At 39.5% G+C, this 21,451-nt stretch overlaps 1 protein-coding gene across 1 annotated transcript; it reads right to left on the bottom strand.

Annotated features, from left to right (window-relative positions):
• Positions 1-656: 656 nt before the first annotated feature.
• pxmp2 (peroxisomal membrane protein 2) lies at positions 657-20,091 on the bottom strand. The gene is made up of 5 exons (XM_063034612.1): positions 19,935-20,091; positions 15,029-15,145; positions 9,841-10,003; positions 3,601-3,720; positions 657-2,058 (listed from the first exon to the last, which is right to left on the bottom strand). Exons 1-5 carry the CDS (start codon positions 20,039-20,041, stop codon positions 1,990-1,992), a joined length of 576 nt encoding a protein of 191 aa, XP_062890682.1. The 5' UTR covers positions 20,042-20,091; the 3' UTR covers positions 657-1,989.
• Positions 20,092-21,451: the final 1,360 nt, after the last annotated feature.

The following is a 21,451-nucleotide window of genomic DNA, read 5'->3' on the forward strand; positions in this document are numbered from 1 at the left end:
CGGGCTGAGACCCTTCACCAGCACTGGAAAGAAAGATGAGAAGTTAGAGCAAGAAGGTGGGGGTGGGGGTGGGGAGGAAGAAGTACAAAGTGGTAGGTGATAGATGATACTGGGAGAGGGGGAAGGGTGAAGTAAAGAGCTGGGAAGCCGACAGGTGAAAGAGATAAAGGGCTGGAGAAAGGGGAATTTGATAGGAGGGGGCAGATGACCATGGAAGAAAGGAAAGGGTGAGGAGCCAGTGGGAGGTGATGGGCAGGTAAGAAGATGAGGTGAGAAAGGGAAATGGGAATGGGAATGGTGAAGAGCGGGGCAATTACCAGAAGTTCAAGAAAACGATGTTCATGCCATCAGGTTGGAGGCTACCCATATGGAATAGAAGTGTTGCTCCTCCAAAGTAAGTTTGGCCTCATCGCGGCAGTAGAGGAGGCCATGGACTGGCATGTCAGAATGGGTATGGGTAGTAGAATTAAAGTAGATGGCCACCGGGAGATCCCACTTATTCTGGTGGATGGAGCATAGGTGCATTTTGTATATGTTGGTTGGGATTTCCAGCATCTGTAGAATCTTTTGTGTTTATTCTATGTATAAGTAACCTACCAGTCAAAAATAACCCAGAACACCATAAAAAACAGTAAAACTCTTCTTTTTATCTATCCTTGGATATAAACCATTCAATCTCACTAAGTCTTGCCTTTATCAAAAATTCTTTATTTTTCTCCAGTGATTATCTTCAATTGTATTTTGTGTTACCCAGTGCCACAGAACAACTGAAAATAAATAGCTGGCTGCAGAATATTAATTCCCCTTGATTGGTGTGTTAAAGAAAAGTAATAGGTGATTAAGGAAGTGTATTATTCATAATCTATATTGAAATTTAGATGAAGGGGGTCATATGGTAGAGCGAAGGTTCTGCTCATCAATCCATGTCTATAAGGTAGCTGGGCTCTGAAGAAAGATTGAGCAGACTGGGCCACAACACTGGAGTTAGAAGAATGAGAGTTTACCCAGTTGTGACATACAGCATTCTGATAGGCTCAAAAGGATCGATCCTGTAAAAAAAGTTTTGTTGATGGTAGAGCCTATAAAGGGTGCTTTTTAGAATAATCAGTGGGCCCCTTAACGATGAAAAAAGAGGGAACCTTTGAAATTCTCCACTCTACTGTCAAGCGACTCGAGTACTGAATGTTGAGTCATTGAGAGTGCTAAAAGCTGAGATTTATTTTTAACTAAGGAATGAAGAGTTAAGAGAGCTTTGAGACTATGATCTAATCAGCCAGGATCTTATTCAATGGTAAAGCAGGCTAAGGGGACTGTTCAGCCTAAACCTGCTCTTATTTCTTTATATATTACCGTTCAAAGACAAACTTAATTCATCCATTGTGATCATGGGCAATTAACACAGTATTAATATGTTTATGGCAAGTTAATTTCTCTTAACATATTAGAAAGGTATGTACACTATCATTACATTAACGATCAACTTGTTAGTTTGCTCAAAATCTGCCAACTTTTGAAATAATGGTTCAATTAAATTATTGATATATCCAGAAACAGTAACCAATATTCCCTAGTACATTAAATAAAATTTCTGAATATAGTATAAATTAGATAGTTATTGCAGATAGAACTCATGACATTCTTGCTTAAGTTTTTTACAATTTTCAATTACAATTTAAATCCTTGATTGAATGCTACCAATATTATAAAATCAAATGTACTTAAAAATCTAACATAGAAAATAGTTTGCAGAATTAGTTGATATTCAGCAATTAAAAATACAGTTAAGTATTCTGCAAATGTCACAGCTTGGTTACACTAAAACACTTTTCTCCAAGTTAAAGAGTTATCTGTCCATTACATATTTGGGAAAATATGAAAAATTATATTAGGATTTGGCCATGTCCATTCATTGCCGTCTTCTTTCAAGGTTATTCTCGAAGAAAAAGGAATTATTCCAAGCTGCTAGTGATTAATACTAATGATGAAGCATCATCTTCTGATTGAAGCTAGGTATGCATACCAGAACAGGGCTACCAAATTTGCAAACAGCACCCGGAACTGCAAAACAAACAGCAATTAACATACAAAGACTTCATTTCAATTGTTGTGGCATTCATAATAATAACTAAAAGCAACTTAATATCATGGAAAGTGAAATGCACAATACTGGTTTTAATATTGCTTAAGAAGACTAAACCACAATTGCGATTTCTTTAAAAATTATGTCCCAATCACCATTTTTTTGGAATCTCTATGGTAGATTTACATTATGCATTATAGAAAAATAAAGGAATTTAAAGGTCATAATTGATCAGTCATGAATAGGAATAAACATTGTTGTGAGAGTAACATACACAAAATGCAGGAGGAACGCAGCAGGCCAGGCAACATCTGTGGAGAAGAGTATAGTCGACGTTTCAGGCCGAGATCCGTCAGCAGTCCTGCCTGGCCTGCTGGGTTCCTTCGGCACTTTATGTGTGTTGCTTGGATTTACAGCATCTGCAGGTTTTGTCTTGTTTGCGATAGTTAAGAGAGCATTTGGGAAGAAAACATTTTAAGTTGTGCCACCTTGAATATATCAAACAGCAACACTGCGTGCGTTTTAACATACTTTCAATTGTGACCTCAAACAGTAAATGAGATCAATGATGAGAGAATTCGATTTTACCCAGCTGAATCAGCTTTGGTCAGAGACAGAGAAAAATGTATCAAGTTCTTAGACAAAAATAATAAAATAAGGTTTGTGTTTTCCCTGAGCAATCTCCACAGCTACGCAATCCTTTTGCTGTAAATGGATCAAAAATTATAGCATCATCCTTATGAATCACCACTGTGCCCACTAGTGCAATCAAAACTTTCTTGCAACATAGTGACCAGAATTGTGGACTCATGTTGTGACTTACCTTATTTTATATGCAAGCATAACTTCCCTTTATCTCCATTCTTTGGCAAATAAAGGAAACATAGAATTCCACACATCTTTTTAATTATTTTATTGTTTTTTCCGATCTATGAATATTTGTGGATATGAACTCCATTGACCCTCTTTTCTTTCAAAACTCTCACTATCCTCACACTTTTTGTGTGTTCTCTTGTCTTGTTACACCTTCCCATACCTCTGAAGATTAAATCTGATTTGCCACTTTTCTGCCTCACTGATTTAATATCTCCTGGTAAACTGAAGTTGTCCTTGTTACTGCCAATCACATGGCCAATTTTTGAAACATCAACAAGCATCTTTACTGAAGCTTCTTTGGTTATTATTAACATATACTACAGACACCAAAAGACAAAATACCAAGTCCTTTGAAACCCAACTGCAAACACAGAGGCAGGAGTGGGAGAAAACAGTTTCATCTTTTTTTGCAGCTCCATCAGAATTATACCACTGAGTAATCCAAAATATGCAAGAAACTGACTAAAGGGTTTTAAGATAAGCATGTTGAATATGAAACTGCTAGCACATTACCTTTCTAAACAGCAACATGGCTGATTAATTATATAGGTGCATCTTGAAAATGGCTACTTTAACACGTTGACAGTGCTGAACCATCTAGGCAAATCATCCAGAAACAATACCAGTCAGTAACTGTACTTTACCTGAACAGGCACATAATTAATGTTAATGTACTGAAAGATGGTCCAAACTTTCCAATTCATTTTCAGTGCTATCCAGTATCCAGTCTTCATCTTGTCCTTTAACGCCTTCAAGTTCTTTCCCTATTGCAGACATAATATTTTTGATCACTTTATTGACATATTCTGCTCCTTTATAGACAATTGATATTAAAAAACAACTTAAAACACTTTATAAAATCTGTGACTTTTACTAGTGAGTAGGCAAGGTAACATTCCACATCAACAAAGTTCCAAAGACAGGAAAAAATTCTGATTAGGAGAGAATATTGGGCAGATCACCCGCAAAACTCCTTGTTTTTCCTCAAGTAGTTCCATGGTTTCCTACCTGAAGTCACTGAAACAGGCAGACAAAGCCTTGGTTTAAGTTCTCATTTGGATGCTGCTAGCAAAGTGGCAGTGCCAACCTTTACTGCACTGATACACATGGATATTCATCCATAACTGAAAGAGAAATGCTGCCAGTTGCATGATGTAAAACACCAAAGCTAATTAAACCTGGTTTACTTCTGTTCAAGGCTCTTCATACAGCAGAGAGATTAGATTACACTCATTTATGTTAGGCTCAGTAAGCACCTGAAATGCCAAATTACCAAAAATAAATGGTGACTGGGGCATCATTTTTAAAGGAATCATTATGTGGCTTAGTCCTCTTAAGGGATATTAAAACCAGAATTCTGAATGATACTTGCTAAGTAGGCAGGTATGTTGTTAAAGGGTTAGCAGCACATGAATGTGCTGGGGGATAACTAATGAGAATGGCTGAACTGATTGTGCCTGGGGCCATGCGTGTTACACAGCCCATGCAATATGGCTGCCATTTGTTCACAGTCCAGGGATTTGTGAACTGCGAACGCTGCTGGCAACCAAGCAGTTAAATATTTCAACATATAACAAAAATCCTGGAGGACAGTTTGATTCACACAGATTTCCCTGCTTTCAGCATGATTCTTTTCCTGCTAAATGGTGAGTTAATAATGAAGAATGTAATAAAGGCATCCATTAGTCTTGCGAGACCATGGATCTGCGCCTGGAAAGTCTTCACTCTCCAGGGCGCAGGCCTGGGCAAGGTTGTATGGAAGACCGGCAGTTGCCCATGCAGCAAGCCTCCCCTCTCCACGACACCGATGTTGTCCAAGGGAAGGGCATTAGGACCCATACAGCATGGCACCAGTGTCGTCGCAGAGCAACGTGTGGTTAAGCGCCTTGCTCAAGGACACAACATGTTGCCTCGGCTGGGACTCGAACTCACGACCTTCAGGTCGCTAGTCCAATGCCTTAACCACTTGGCCACATGCCCACATGAAGAATGTAAATCACAATCTTTTGATCAAAGATGTATCGTTAGGACATTAATAGGCATCACAAATCTTGATGATGTCATCATTTACATAAAAAGTGACATGGAAATGACTGGAGCTACCTGGATCAATTTAGCATTGGAAAGATTCCAACTAGAAATGGGTGCAAACTTCCAAAGCATGCCAAAAAAAAAATCACATCTTTTGCTATACGAGCTTTAAAAATGCATCTCTTTTCTAATCCATTTATAAACAAAAGAACCTAAAGTTCACATAATTCTCGTAACCCTTGAATGATAAAGCCAAGCAACTGCAGTGGCTGGAGGATAATATTAAATATACATTATTCCTTAGTTGAATTATTTTTGACAGTACTTCTAAATTTGTCTGTGCAGCAAATCTAACATAGAATTGTTCTCAGTCTCAAAACCAAGTGCTCTATATTTACCTGTTCAACTATGATAAACAATGAGCCACATGAAGTTTCTATCATTTAAGCTGGTCATTGAATTTTGTTTAATGAAACATGCTGTTGCATTGAAATACTGTATATAGACAAAAAAACAAAAAAAAACTTATTCTGGTGACAGAACATGTTTAATCATTAAACTGCTTGCATTGTGCTTATAATGGTTTAGTTCACAGGCGTGTTTAGTCTATTATGCTTAAATTCAGGGAATTATTATTTAAGTTCATTAACTGTGTCAGATATTCAGACTTCCTTTGTTTTTCAGATTCCAAAGCAACTGAAAATCTCTTTTTTTCAGATAATATAAATCTGTGGAATTCTGCATAATATACACTTGTTCTGCAATTTGATAATACCAAAAGGAAAATCAGCTAAGGCTCGTAATTTCTCAAATCAGAGGAAAAAACTTAAACTAAATATTGTATTATTATTAAATATGATGGATTAACTTTCTACTAGTTCACCATGTACTAATACAGCTGATTTGAAGCTTATAGCCCAAATTATAAGGTTTCATTTAAAATCCTTCCAATCATGGTCTGTTGAAAGAATAATTTAATTCAATGTGCTCTTTGCTGAACACTCATCCACATGAATTAATAGGCAGTAACTCAGCTCATCAAGCTTGCTCCACCATTTACAAAGATTATGACTGACCTGTCACCTCAACTCTGCATTTCCATTTATCTGCCGTAGGTTTTCACCCTCTTCTTTGTCAAGAAACTATCTACCTCTGCTTTAAACCTATCCAAAGTTTCACTTCCACTGTCCTAAGGAAGTGAGTTCCTAAGACCCATTAATATTGCAGAGAAAAGAGGTTTCAAATACTTCCATGCGAAGAAACATGCTCTGCAAGCTCACCAGTTAAGACCCCTCAGGATCTTGTGTTTAAATAAAATCACCTCTCTCCCTTCTAACTTCTTTGAGGTCCGCAACTGATCTGCCCAGTATTTCCAAAGACAACTCACCCATTCCAGCTATTAGTCTAATAAGCAAATATTATTTGAACTGTTCCAACATTTTAACAATCTTCTTTAAATAGGAGAGTACAGGTGCACATTCCTTTATCCGAAATTCTGAAATCCAAAAAGCTCCTAAAACGAAGCTTTTTTCACCAACAGCTGACGTCACTCAGGGGTGACGTGGCAGCACTAGCAGAGGCCGCCAGATGTCAGTAGTGGCCCAGTGCTCGTACTGGTTACACGTGTATTTGCTGTGCACTGATATTTTGTGTTCACTGTTGACTCTGTGTTTAATTTCACTGTGAAAATGTCAAAAAGAGCTTCAGATACCCCTATGGGTAACAATGAGATAAAGAGAAGGAATCTTCTCTATCAATAACGCAGAAAGTGGAGTTATTGCAGAAGCTTGATTGTGGTGTGTCTGTGCGGCGTCTTACTGAGGAAAATAGTGTCAGAACTACCACTGTATATGATTTAAATAAACAGAAAGACAAGTTACTGAAGTTTTACAGTGACAGTGACGTTCTACATTTATTCCAATAAGTCATTTACCATGTGTTTGATTTGGTTCGTTTGAAGCTGCATATTTTTATGTTTTATTGAATGTTTTTGTTGGAAATAATTTTTTTTCTTGTCATTATTCCCTAAACAATACAGTATAACAACTATTTACATTGCATTTACATTGTGTTAGGTATTATAAGTAATCTAGAGATGATTTAAAGTATACGGGAGAATGTGCATAGGTTTGGTGCGCCACCGGGTCCTAAAGTCCACCGCACTGAGACAGGTTAAATAAGGGACTTGAGCATACCTGTTTTTTGGTATCGGAGGGGGGTGGGGGGGTGTTTCAAATCCAAAAAATTCTGAATTCCGAAATGCAACTGGCCCCAAGGATTTCAGATAAGGGATTGTGGACCTGTAATACTGTACACAGTACAAAGGCATGGTCTCACTAATGTTCTTTATAATCAAAGCATTACCTCCCTAATTTTGTACTCAATTCTCATTGCAATAAAAAATAGTATTTTATTGGCTTCCCAATTACCTGCTATAGCTACATACTAGCTAGCCCAGTGCAATTCATCTACTTGGGCACCTCTCAGAACTTTGTAAATTTTCATTTTTAAATCACAAGCTTCTTTTTTTCCCCTCTATTTTACTTTCTTTGCCGAATCTTTTCTCACACTGTTAACCTATATCCCTTTTGTAGGTTCCTCACATCTTCTGCACAATTTAATTTCCTGTACATCTGTGTCTTCAGCAAATTCAGCAACTAAATCATTCCAGTCTTTATTCAAATCATTAATACAGCTGCAAAACGTTGATGCCTCAGCCGCAGTATCCATGGCACACATCTTGCCAATGAGAAAAAGACCATTTATACCAACATTCTGTTTGACAAGGTGCCACACATGAGGCTGCTTACCAAGTTAATACCATGGTATTACGGGAAAGTTACTAACATGATTAGAGCATTGGCTGATTGGTAGGAGGCAGCAAGTGGGAATAAAAGAATCCTTTTCAGGTTGTCTGCCAGTGACTGGTGGTGTTCCATAGGGGTCAGTGTTGGGACCACTTCTTTTTATGCTGTGTATAAATGATTTAGAATATGGAATAGATGGCTTTGTTGCCAAGTTAGTAGATGATACAAAGATTGGTGGAGGTGCAGGTAGCATTGAGGAAACAGGCAGGATGCAGAAGGACTTCAGACAGGTTAGGAGAATGGGTAAGAAAGTGGCAAATGAAATACGATGTTGGAAAATGCATGGTCAGGCATTTTCTCAGTAGAAACAAATCTGCAGACTATTTTCTAAATGGGGAGAAAATCCAGAAATCTGAGATACAAAGAGACTTGGGAGTCCTTGTGCAGAACACCCTGAAGGTTAACTTGCAGGCTGAGTTGGTGGTTAAGAAGGCAAATGCCATGTTAGCAATCATTTCAAGAGGTCTAGAATACAAGAGCAAGGATGTGATGCTGAGGCTTTATAAGACTCTGGTGAGGCCTCACCTTGAGTATTGTCAACAGTTTTGGGCCCTTCTTCTAAGAAAAGATGTGCTGGCATTGGACAGGGTCCAGAGGTTCACAGGGATGATTCCAGGAGTGAAATGGTTATCATACAAGGAACATTTCAAGGCTCTGGGTCTGTACTCACTGGAATTCAGAAGGATGAGGGGAATCTAATTGAAACCCTTTGAATGTTGAAAAGCCTAGACAGTGTAGATGTGGAAAAGATGTTTCCCATGGTGGGAGAGTCTAGGACAAGAGGGCACAGCCTCAGGATAGAGGGGCGCCCTATCAAAACAGAGATGCGGAGAAATTTCTTTAGCCAGAGGATGGTGAATTTGTGGAATTTGTTGCCACATGCAGCGGTGGAGGCCAGGTTGTTGGGTATATTTAAGGCAGAGATTGATAAGTTCTTGATTGGACATGACATCAAAGATTACAGAGAGCAGGCCAGGAACTGGGGTTGAGGAGAAAAAAAAGGATCGGCTATGATTGAATGGCGGAGAAAGCTCGATGGGCCAGATGGCCTAATTCTGTTTCTACGTCTTATGATCTTACTGACAGCCACTATACACACCAATATTTTATGTCCTAGACCAATAACTTTTATTTCTGAGATAACCTTTGATGTGGCATCTGTCAAATGCCTTTTTGGAAACCCAAGTATATATGCCCACTGGTTTTCCTTAATTCACAGTATATACTCTTCTTCAAAGAACTGCAGTAATTTGACAATTAGATACTGTGCAATGAAGCTGTAAACATCATTTGATAATAACAAGCTGTAATTGCAAAAGAAGAACTCTACAGCAATGGGTGAAAGCTAGTTTTCTTGTTCAATTTATGAATGGTTTCACACACTGAATATTTTAGGTGAAAAAGTTTTGGGAGGATAGGAAATATATAAGAAAATGTATATTAAATATTGTTCTAATAGGGGAACAGATTTATTCATTAAAGCATGTAGGTTACTCTTCATAATAAGTCAATAAAAATAATTTATCATCCAGAATGGCCAAATATGGATTTACATTGAGTTGTCATTATCAGAACTACTATTCTGGACGGTAAATGTTAAATATTTGCTTAACATTAATTGGGTATTGCTTGGTATTGACCTCTGTTAATGACATAGGAAATACATAATAAAAACAGTTCATGTATCCTCCGGGAGGATTGTAACTACAAGAACAAAGTGAAGTTGTTAGGGTGATGAATGCATTGGTCAGTGTTATCGATTAGTGTTACATTTAGGATTTACTATTTTGGTTTTCACTGGATAAAAATAGAACTGTGCCAGTTCTCCTCAAAGCCCAAAGTCTGAGTAGACATGACTCTTATAAAAGAGCCTACAACTTCAACATCTCAAATTTTATAACTCCACACCATGCTACAGATTTTGCAAGTTAACTATCCCTTGCCAATAATATCAGATTTGGCATCATAACAAACACTGGGACCCACCTCGAGAAGAGAAATCACCACAAAAAAAAGAGCAAGGAATGCTGGGGCAAACATCAGTCGGTCCAGCAGAAGTTTTTTTATTTGGGAGTAAGGAACATTGGATGGAAACAGTTTATCGAGATACTGATAGAAGTAGTGACTTAGAGGACCCGTGAAAACCAATCTGAAATAGAAAACAAAAGGGACAAACAGTTTTTCTTAATGAAGTAAAGTAACTGGATATATTTATATACGTAAACACGAGGAATCCTGCTCTGCTCTCAAACGCATCTCCTCCATTACACGCACATCTGCTCTCACTCCATCCTCCCGTCACCCCACTAGGAATAGGGTTCCCCTGGTCCTCACCTACCATCCCACCAGCCTCCGGGTCCAAATGGTAGTCATAGTCATACTTTATTGATCCTGGGGAAAATTGGTTTTCGTTACAGTGGCACCATAAATAATTAAATAGTAATAAAACCATAAATAGTTAAATAGTAATATGTAAATTATGCCAGGAAATCATGAAATAAGTCCAGGGCCAGCCTATTGGCTCAGGGTGTCTGACCCTCCAAGGGAGAAGTTAAGTTGTAAAGTTTGATGGCCACAGGCAGGAATGACTTCCTGTGATGCTCTGTGTTACATCTCGATGGAATGAGTCTCTGGCTGAATGTACTCCTGTGCCCACCCAGTACATTATGTAGTGGATGGGAGACATTGTCCAAGATGGCATGCAACTTGGACAGCATCCTCTTTTCAGACACCACCGTCAGAGAGTCCAGTTCCATCCCCACAACATCACTGGCCTTACGAATGAGTTTGTTGATTCTGTTGGTGTCTGCTACCCTCAGCCTGCTGCCTCAGCACATAACAGCAAACATGATTGCACTGGCCACCACAGACTTGTAGAACATCCTCAGCATCGTCCGGCAGATGTTAAAGGACCTCAGTCTCCTCAGGAAATAGAGACGGCTCTGACCCTTCTTGTAGACAGCCTCAGTGTTCTTTGACCCGTCTAGTTTATTGTCAATTCGTATCCCCAGGTATTTGCAATCCTTCACCATGTCCACACTGACCCCCCCGGATGGAAACAGGGGTCACCGGTACCTTAGCTCTCCTCAGGTCTACCACCAGCTCCTTAATCTTTTTCACATTAAGCTGCAGATAATTCTGCTCACACCATGTGACAAAGTTTCCTACCGTAGCCCTGTACTCAGCCTCATTTCCCTTGCTGATGCATCCAACTATGGCAGAGTCATCAGAAAACTTCTGAAGGTGATAAAACTCTGTGCAGTAGTTGAAGTCCGAGGTGTAAATGGTGAAGAGAAAGGGTGACAAGACAGTCCCCTGTGGAGCCCCAGTGCTGCTAATCACTCTATCAACATATTATTCTCCGTAACTTCCGCCACCTCCAATGGGATCCCACCACTAAGCACATCTAATCCCTCCCCCCCCCCGACATTCTGCAGGGATCGCTCCCTACGCAACTCCCTTGTCCATTTGTCCCCCCCCATCCCTCCCCACTGATCTCCCTCCTGGCACTTATCCGTGTAAGTGGAACAAGTGCTACACATGCCCTTACACTTCCTCCCTTACCACCATTCAGGGCCCCAGACAGTCCTTCCAGGTGAGGCGACACTTCAACTGTGAGTCAGCTGGGGTGATATACTGCGTCCGGTGCTCCCGATGTGGCCTTCTATATATTGGCAAGACCCGACGCAGACTGGGAGATCATTTTGCTCAACACCTACGCTCTGTCCGCCAGAGAAAGCAGGATCTCCCAGTGGCCACACATTTTAATTCCACATCCCATTCCCATTCTGATATGTCTATCCACAACCTCCTCTACTGTTAAGATGAAGCCACACTCAGGTTGGAGGAACAACACCTTATATTCCGTCTGGGTAGCCTCCAACCTGATGGCATGAATATTGACTTCTCTAACTTCCGCTAATGCCCCACCTCCCCCTCGTACCCCATCCGTTATTTATTTATATACACACATTCTTTCTCTCCCTCTCTCCTTTTCCTCCCTCTGTCCCTCTGACTATACCTCTTGCCCATCCTCTGGGTTCCGCCCCCCTTTTCCTTCTCCCTGGGCCTCCTGTCCCATGATCCTCTCATATCCCTTTTGCCAATCACCTGTCCAGCTCTTGGCTCCATCCCTCCCCCTCCTGTCTTCTCCTATCATTTTGGATCTCCCCCTCCCCCTCCCACTTTCAAATCTCTTACTAACTCTTCCTTCAGTTAGTCCTGACGAAGGGTCTCGGCCCGAAACGTCAACTGTACCTCTTCCTAGACATGCTGCCTTCACCAGCAATTTTGATGTGTGTTGGATATATTTATATTCTTTCTTATTAGATTTTATCAGGAAATTTAAAGAAAAATTAATTTCAGGAATTAAATTGGTTTGGCAGGGAGACACAGAGCAATAATTGATAGTTTAAGTACCTCAGGAGCAAATAACTGAATAAATTATCAAATAACACAGTTACTGTACATAGAACTGTCCAGCTCAGGAACAGCCTCTTCAGGCTAAATGTTGTGCTGAACCAATTAAATTAGCAATCAAATAGTTAATTAATCTCTTCTGCCTAAACAATGCCCATGTCCTTCCATTTTCCTCACATTCGTGTGCCTATCTCTTAAAATTTCCCCAACCCCACTCTGACCTTTTACTTCTCACCTGCCTATTATTTCCCCAGGGTCCCCTACTCCTTCCCTTTCTCCATTGTCCACTCTCATCTCTTATCAGATTCCTTCTTCTCCAATCCTTCCCCTTTCCCACCCACCTGGCTTCACCTATTACCTTCTTGCTAGCCTCTTCCCCTCTCCTCCACCCCCCCCACCTTTTAATTCTGGCATCTGCCCCCCTTCCCTCCCAGCCCTTGGATCCAAAACGTCGGCTGTTTATTCTTTTCCATAGATGCTGCCTGACCTGCTGAGTTCCTCCAGCATTTTGTATGTGTTGCTTTGGATTTCCAACATCTGCAGATCTTCTTGTGTTTGTGGTTTTCTTTAAAGTCGTGAATGTTTCTGCCTCTACCACCATGCCAGGCAGTGCGTTCCAAGTTCTCACTACACTGTGTAAAAAAACTTGCCTCTCAAATCTCCTTTCCATCCAATTGTGGGGGGGACCAGAACTGTATGCAATACTCCCGAGGTGGCCGAACTAGAGTTTTATAAAGCAGCAACATAACATCCTGACTTTTGAATGCAATGCCTCAATTAATAAAGTCAAGCATGCCATAAGCCTTCTTAACCACCCTATCAACCTGTGTAGCCACTTTCAGAGAGCTATGAACTTAGTATGACAAGACAATACTTCTGCTCGCTGACAGGATACTGATTGGAAATCTTTGAATTTGTTGGGTCCCTTCATTTTCAACACTATGAAGCAACTCCTATGTCAAGTTTGAACTTGCTCCTTGAGTGATCTGAAATCTTTTGGCAGTATTGTAGCACTTCAGCTTTTAGCTGGAAAGGAATTAAGTACGTAAATCCTAATCGGAGCAGGAATCCAGATTTATTTTTTAAGATTTTGTTGGTTGAAATAAAGGGATGTTGGTACATTCTCAGGGAATATGGATCATCAGTGCATATTCCAACTTAGGAAAGTGGCTTGAGGTTCAAATACCATTCCAGCAACCACTGCAAGGTTGCTCAATAAAGGAGATTCAATTGTATAAAGTACTTTAAACTTGGGAGATAGAAACAGTCATATTAAATACCATTTCTTTCACCCTGCTCTCCCTTTCTTGGGAAATCTTCTATTTCCCTGAAATATTTACATCGTAGAGATCATTCTGCACATTAATCTTTTTATGCTCCAAATGAAGATAGGAACTGTAACCAGAAGCAGACTATACTGGCCCTTGGAACCATGTCTGTCTTTTATCTCCAAGCCAAGTTCCTGCACTAACCCAAATGTCCTTTGATTCCTTTAACGTATAAAAGTGCATTGATCATCGTCCTGAATATACTCATTACCTGAGACTTCACATGCTTCTTGGACAGAGAACCAGAAAAACTAACCACAATGAGAAATTTCTTTTAAGCTCTGTTTTGAATGTTGACCCCTTATTTTGAGACTGTGATTCCTGGTTCTAGACCATTGGCCCTGGAAACAATTAGTTCTACATTTATATGTCAAGTCCCATTAGAACTTTTTTTTAATGTTTCAGTGAGAACATCTCCCATTTTCCTACACTTAATGGAGTGCAGACTTAGAATTCTTAACCGTTCCTCATAATCTTCCCTCTTTGGGGGAGAGCACAGGGAGGGCAGAGGGAGATAGGTGATAGGTGGAAACATGCAAGGGAGGGCTGATGGAACCATGTATTGGGGGTTGGTACAGGAAAAGTGAATCGGAGAGAGGAAATCCAAGTGGATAAATACGTGGCTGATGAACAGATGGTATCAGGTAAGGAAGGGCAACAAGTTGGTAATGAGAGGGTAGGGATGAAATACGTATGTGAACAAAGATGGTATGAAGTAGGGTAAACTGGTATTTGTGGGAAAGGAACGCAGGAGTGGGTTATCAGAAATTGGAAAAATTAATGTTCATATCATTAAGTCACTGACTCTCTAAGACAAATACAAGGTACTGTTTTATAATTTGCCCTTGACTTCACCATGCCAGTAAAGAAAACAGAGGACAGACCAGTCGGTGTGGTAATGGGAAGGGTACTTTAAATGATATGCAACTGAAAGCCCAAGATAATATTGCAGAGTGCAGGCACTCAGTTACCCGTTCTGTTCTTGGTCTTGCCAACATAGAAACCACATTGTGTGTACTGAATGCAATAGGCAAGGCTGGAGGGGTATATGCTAATGTCTGCCCCACCTGGAAGGACTGTTCAGGCTTATGGATGTTGGTGAGAGAGGGGGTGAGGGGACAGGTGGTGCACCTTCAATAGTTGCAGGAAAAGTGCCAGGGGGTTGGTAAAATTGGTGGGAAGGGATCTACATCCCACCACTGAGGGTACAATATACTCTGCTAGCTGCAATACGCAAACCAAATGCTTTACTGTTCTGCATGTTTAAAGTACAGCTTATTATTTTGTGTGCTTCGGTGAGGGAGTCAACGTTGACTTGAAGTTTAGCCTTTGAATGTGCAGCAACACAGAAGCATATTAAACATACACATTTTCCTTAAATGTAGAACTGAAAAATCAGGAAAAATAGGATTCCACAACATCCTTACCCAAATACTCCAAATCTGATAGGGCCTCCAAATGTTATATTCTTTGTTATACTTAGATCCTTTCTTCGGTTTTCCATAACTTGAGACAGAACATTTCCAAGCCCTGAGAGAATGCCACTGGAAGGGTGAAAAAATGAAGACATTTGAGCATATTTAGAAGTTTAATTCCACTTCTCCCAGTGGGGAATGAAGAGGTCTTCTACTGGAAGGCAACGGAAAGATACAAGAGAGATGGCAAGTTCTTAATTCTAATTTTATATTTTCTTACTTTCTTCATGTGAGACACTATCGCTCATTTTACTATTGTAAGGAACATACATAGGTGTTTCAGCCCCTACACCTAATTCCACCGTTCCGCTAGAACATGGCTGATCTGTATCTTAATTACAGTCTTGAATCCTTCACCCATTGATCTCTTTGTCTCACAAAAAACTCAATTTTTATATTTTTAATTAACAATAATTAATTTTAACTGATCATAATTTTGGAGAGTTCCAGATTTTATTATACTTTATGTAGAGAATTGTTTTCTTTCATAGGCTTTCAATGGCTCCAGTCTAATTTTTTTTTGCCCTCTCAGATTCTCGCTCTAGATGTTTTTTTCTCTCTCTACCTACCCTATAAAACTTATTTATTCACTTACAGCATATTTGCATCACTGGTAAGGTGCGCAATTTTAACCCATTCTTCAATCCTGTCAATAATTTAATGTTGGGTCACTTTGCAACCCATGCAAAGGTTTTCCCCTCATAAATGATGAAAGAATAGCACTAATATTTCCATATTAGTATAATACACAATATGGAATAATCATATTAAACAGCAAGTCCCAATGAAGGGTTTTGTCCTGAAACAACAACTGTTTATTCCCCTCTATAGATACTGCCAGACCTGCTGAGTTCCTTAGCATTTTGTATGTGTTATTCAGATCACCTTTCTTTATATTTAAAGGAATGCAAAACCTTTGCAAAATGTCCACAGTTTAATGCCATAGACTGCTGAAATGCTGTGACAATCCCTGCTGACCATGTTTAAGAGCCAGCACTTGCTTGCCAAGCAATACTCAGGACTTTGTAGTTTCCTTTCATATTGTTTTTTTTCTTTTTGGAAAATGGCCACCATTCCAATGGTCTTTTTAAATTACATTTTGTACCTGTCCATTAGCTTTCAGTAATTACTACATTTGGAGCCAAAGCTTCTGATTAACCATGATTCTTATCCGCTCACCTTAAAAAAAAGCATAATTAATCTTTCTTGGGTGTATGTTCAATCACAGAGTAATCCAACCTCCAACACTTTTGTTCAATGTACTTGATCAGTGTCTTGTACTTATGTAAGAGTATCTAACTTTGACATTCGGAGTAAATGTGTAGTCTTTTCTTGTAATTACATATTCAAAGAGTATATAAATAAAATAAAACAATATCCACACATTGCTCATTATCATATAGCTGCATTTCCATGATTAGAGCCACAAGTCTAACTTTTTATACACAGTTGTAACAACTATCTTCAAGTTTACTCTATTTCTGTAGTGCAATCATTTGATTACATGGTCCATGACATTTAGTAAATGATTAATTACAGTTAATAACTGTCCATGTATGCTCTAGAGACTTCAAGTTAATAATAAAACATAGCTTTCAGTAAAACTCAAAATGCTTTTTGCTTTAGGATCAAATGCAGTTTCAAAACATATATATTTCAGTTAAAAATAATTAATATTTAGATTTTAATATTCTTGTTCATCAACTGCTTGCAAAGAAATTTTGGACAAACACCAGAATTCCAAACTTAATAAACTTCACTGATAATTTAGTTTAATACTATAAATATAACATAATCAGACGAGCAACCTAACTTACAGCTCATTTTTAAAAGTTTCATCTATGACATAAAAAAGTGAAGTGGAAAATCTGGATTCAGTATCTGCAATCAAAAACTATGCATTTCAAAAAAATACATATTTTTTTAAAGTACAAGCTGTAATATTGACAATCATGTATTCGCCACAAAACAGTCACCAGTTTCAGTTATTTATCTGGCTTGAACAATAAAATTTGTTTACAGGTTGAGAATCTTCCATTAGTGTGTTTTTAAACCAGTACAACAGAGAAACAAAAAGATTCTCCAATCCTACATTTTGTAATGTAGAAAAAAAGCTAAGTTTTGCTTTCTATTTCTATTCCTTCTATAGTCATATATTCTGCAGGCAATATCAGAATCAGAATCGGAATCAGGTTTATTATCACCGGCATGTGATGTGAAATTTGTTAACTTAGCAGCAGCAGTTCAATGCAATACATAATCTAGCAGAAAGAAAAAATAAATAAAACATAATTATAAATAAACAAGTAGATCAATTATGTATATTGAATAGATTATTAAAAAAGTGCAAAAACAGAAATACTGTATATTAAAATAAGTGAGGTAGTGTCCAAAGCTTCAAAGTCCATTTAGAAATCGGATGGCAGAGGGGAAGAAGCTGTTCCTGAATCGCTGAGTGTGTGCCTTCAGGCTTCTGCACCTCCTACCTGATGGTAACAGTGAGAAAAGGGCATGCCCTGGGTGCGGGAGGTCATTAATAATGAATGCCGCCTTTCTGAGACACCACTCCCTAAAGGTGTCCTGGGTACTTTGTAGGCTAGTGCCCAAGATAGAGCTGTCTAGATTTACAACCTTCTGCAGCTTCTTTCAGTCCTGTGCAGTAGCCCCTCCATACCAGACAGTGATGCAGTCTGTCAGAATGCTCTCCACGGTACATCTATAGGAGTTTTTGAACATATTTGTTGACATGCCAAATCGTTCCAAACTCTAATAAAGTATAGCTGCTGTCTTGCCTTCTTTATGACTACATCAATATGTTGGGACCATATTATGGCACTCTTAAAGATATTTTCAAAACGAAAAGCTAAAGTTGATTGCCTGTTTGATTTTGTTTTAAAGCCGCATGCGGAACGTAACCAGGCTGGGTTCTCCTTCCTGAAGCATATCACCGAGAAGAAAAGCACAGATTTACAATATTAAGATAAGCTTTTATTCATTGTTGTCAACTGATATATAGGAATGAGTGGGTAGAAATTCTAAACTTTCTGATGGCACAGAACTTTAAATACTCATAGTCATAGTCATAGTCATACTTTATTGATCCCGGGGGAAATTGATTTTGGTTACAGTTGCATCATAAATAATTAAATAGTAATAAAACCATAAATAGTTAAATAGTAATATGTAAATTATGCCAGGACCAGCCTATTGGCTCAGGATGTCTGACCCTCCAAGGGAGGAGTTGTAAAGTTTGATGGCCACAGGCAGGAATGACTTCCTATGACACTCTGTGTTGCATCTCGGTGGAATGAGTCTCTGGCTGAATGTACTCCTGTGCCCAATCAGTCCATTATGTAGTGGATGGGAGACATTGTCCAAGATGGCATGCAACTTAGACAGCATCCTCTTTTCAGACACCACCGTCAGGGAGTCCAGTTCCATCCCCACAACATCACTGGCCTTACGAATGAGTTTGTTGATTCTGTTGGTGTCTGCTACCCTCAGCCTGCTGCCCCATCACACAACAGCAAACATGATAGCACTGGCCACCACAGACTCGCAGAACATCCTCAGCATCGCCCGGCAGATGTTAAAGGACCTCAGTCACCTCAGGAAATAGAGACGGCTCTGACCCTTCTTGTAGACAGCCTCAGTGTTCTTTGACCACTGAAAGTGTGGTAACTAGTGAGTAGGATAACAATAGACTGTAAGAGAACAAATACAGTCTGGCAGAATGGACAGAAATTTAAAAGAAGCATGCAGTGATGATGCAAAAATAACAAAGACGCAATGTAGACTGCCTAGCACGGTTCCAAAGCCAGGGGAATTGGTTCTACATATGCATAAATCATTAAAAGAGAAATGAGATGCTCACAAAAACCTCTGGCCTTAATATAAAAAGAAATCTAATTGCAAAAATCAAGGAGGTAAATTATGGTAAACAAGTTTGACAAACTGATTGTGCTATAATTGGAGCACTGCATCCTCCTTTGCCTTGAGGAAGGATGCAAAGACTTCAAGAGTAACAAATAAAACCAATTTAAATGTTTCTGGTACAATGTATTCCAGGTACAAGGTAGACTAAGAAGCTGAAGTTATTCTCTTTGGAGCAAAGTGTGGTCTTAAGAAAGCTGTGCAAGATCATCACTGAATGGAAACCTGCATATTATTAACTTCCAGGTCTATGGAGAAAGGACCGAGGAAGGATTAAAAGTCTGCTCTATTCAGAGACAGCAGACAATAAACATTTAAAGATTATCCTTTGTACACACACATGGTATTACAACAGCAAGGCCAACATTTGGCTTAAATATTACTGGAAGTGTTATCATTTGGTCTTGGATCACCTGGCTCAGATGGCCTGAAACACAAACTAAAACGTTGAATACTGTGTCATTATTACGGACTTCAAAATGTCACGCCAGCTCTTTACTTAGAAGAGAGAATAGTGAATAGATCGAGTGCTAAGGAGAGACAAAGAAAACACTTAATACTTAAACCAAAGAAAAGACAAACTGTTTAATCAAACTAAGCATTTTAAAGATATATAGTGCGGTATTTTGCGGTCCAGGCATGTATTTTCCAGTCCTGCCCATTGGTATACAATTCGTGGCCGACTACAAGAAAACGAGCAATTCGGCTTCATGGCGAATTTTATTCACAAATATAAATTCCCGCATTCTTGAGCTCTTAAAACACATACTATTGATTATAAAAAGAAGATACTAGTCAGCTTTATGAAGGCGAATATTTTGGGATAAGAAACGAGACCATAAACACTCAGATCCAACTCTCGGATTTTGCATCTCGCATCGCTTCCCCAGGAAGTGCGTACAGGTCCCGGTTGAAACATTCCTACCTGGTAACTGACTTGGTCAATATTGGGTACTTCTTGAGCAGCAATAAGTATTGTTGCAGCAGAAGTCGGTTGAAAGAGCGGTCGGGTGTGGATCGTCCCGACATCATAGCTTAGCTTTAGCGATCTGTCCTCGGACTACTCGCCAGCCGCGACCGGATTGACACATCACTGAACAACTACCGTAAATATTAGCATCGGCGGTTCGGCAGATCTACAAAACGCAGGAGTTAGAAGCAACAGTAGCTCTGTCCGCTTTATGAGCTGTCTCTGCTATTCGGTGCGAATTTGAATATCTCCATATCTAACTGCATTTACACCTAACTGACTGAATATGAGTTTCAAAATTTAGCATCATCTGCTTTCTGTGGTAGAAATTCAACAGATTCACCATCAGGTCAAGTCAAGTCACTTTTTATTGTCATTTCAACCATAACTGCTGGTACAGAACGTAGTAAAAATGAGACAACGTTTTCCAGGACCATGGTGCTACATGAAACAATACAAAAAACTACACTGAACTACGTAAGAAAAAACACAAAAACTACACTGGACTACAGTCCTATCCAGGACTGCACAAAGTGCACAGAACAGTGCAGGCGCTGCAATAAATCATCTTTGCATCAAAAAGTTTTTTCATTTCATCCTTATCCTTGGACTGTGAATCCTGCTGTTGGGATTATCTTTCCTCTAATGAGGCGAGTTTTTTTTAAAATAAACGTTATGCGAACTTAATGAACGCAATTATGTTGTCACATCATGACTCTCATCGGCAGTATCACACGTCAACTGCAGGATCCACTGATAAAATGCCACAGATTTTACAGTTCTGATGAAGGGTCTTGGCCCGAAACATCAACTTTTCCGTAGATGCTGCCTGACCTGCTGAGTTCCTCCAGCGTTTTGTGTGCGTCGCTTTGGATTTGCAGCATCTGCAGCTTTTCTCGTGTTTGTGACAAATGTTACATATTTTTAAACATGATTGGGGCGCGTGCATTAAGAGTAAATGGTCATCGTGGAATCTAGTAGGAGACACAATAAAGAATGTGGATGCTAGAAGTGTGAAAGTCCGGTGGAAGGGACGCGACCTGAAACCTCAACCATCCATTTACCTCTACAGATGCTGCATGACCAGCTGAATTCCATCAGCATTTTGTGTGTTGACCATGGAATCGACTGTCAGTTTTCACTGAACTATCCTGAGTCCCATACACTCTCACTACCTGTCCTTGCATTGCCGACTTGCCGGGAGCTCATTCTTTGATCTGTGTGCATAAGGAGCCCCCAGTGCATCAGTCATTGCCAGGCTCCATGATGTGATTAATTACTGCTGCAACCTCCTAGTCAGAAATATTGCAAACCAGTTTCTATATGCAGTTGGTGCTGTAATATACCAAAGGCCATTCACTGGTGAGCACGCTTGCACAGCTTACTGTGTTTTCATTGGTCCTCTTTTCAACTTATCCTCGATTTCCTTCTATAGTCGGAGAAGTGGTGTAAGTCTTGTGGAACACTGGACA

This window comes from Mobula hypostoma, chromosome 27 (genome assembly GCF_963921235.1).
Source record: "Mobula hypostoma chromosome 27, sMobHyp1.1, whole genome shotgun sequence".
Lineage (NCBI taxonomy): Eukaryota > Metazoa > Chordata > Chondrichthyes > Myliobatiformes > Myliobatidae > Mobula > Mobula hypostoma.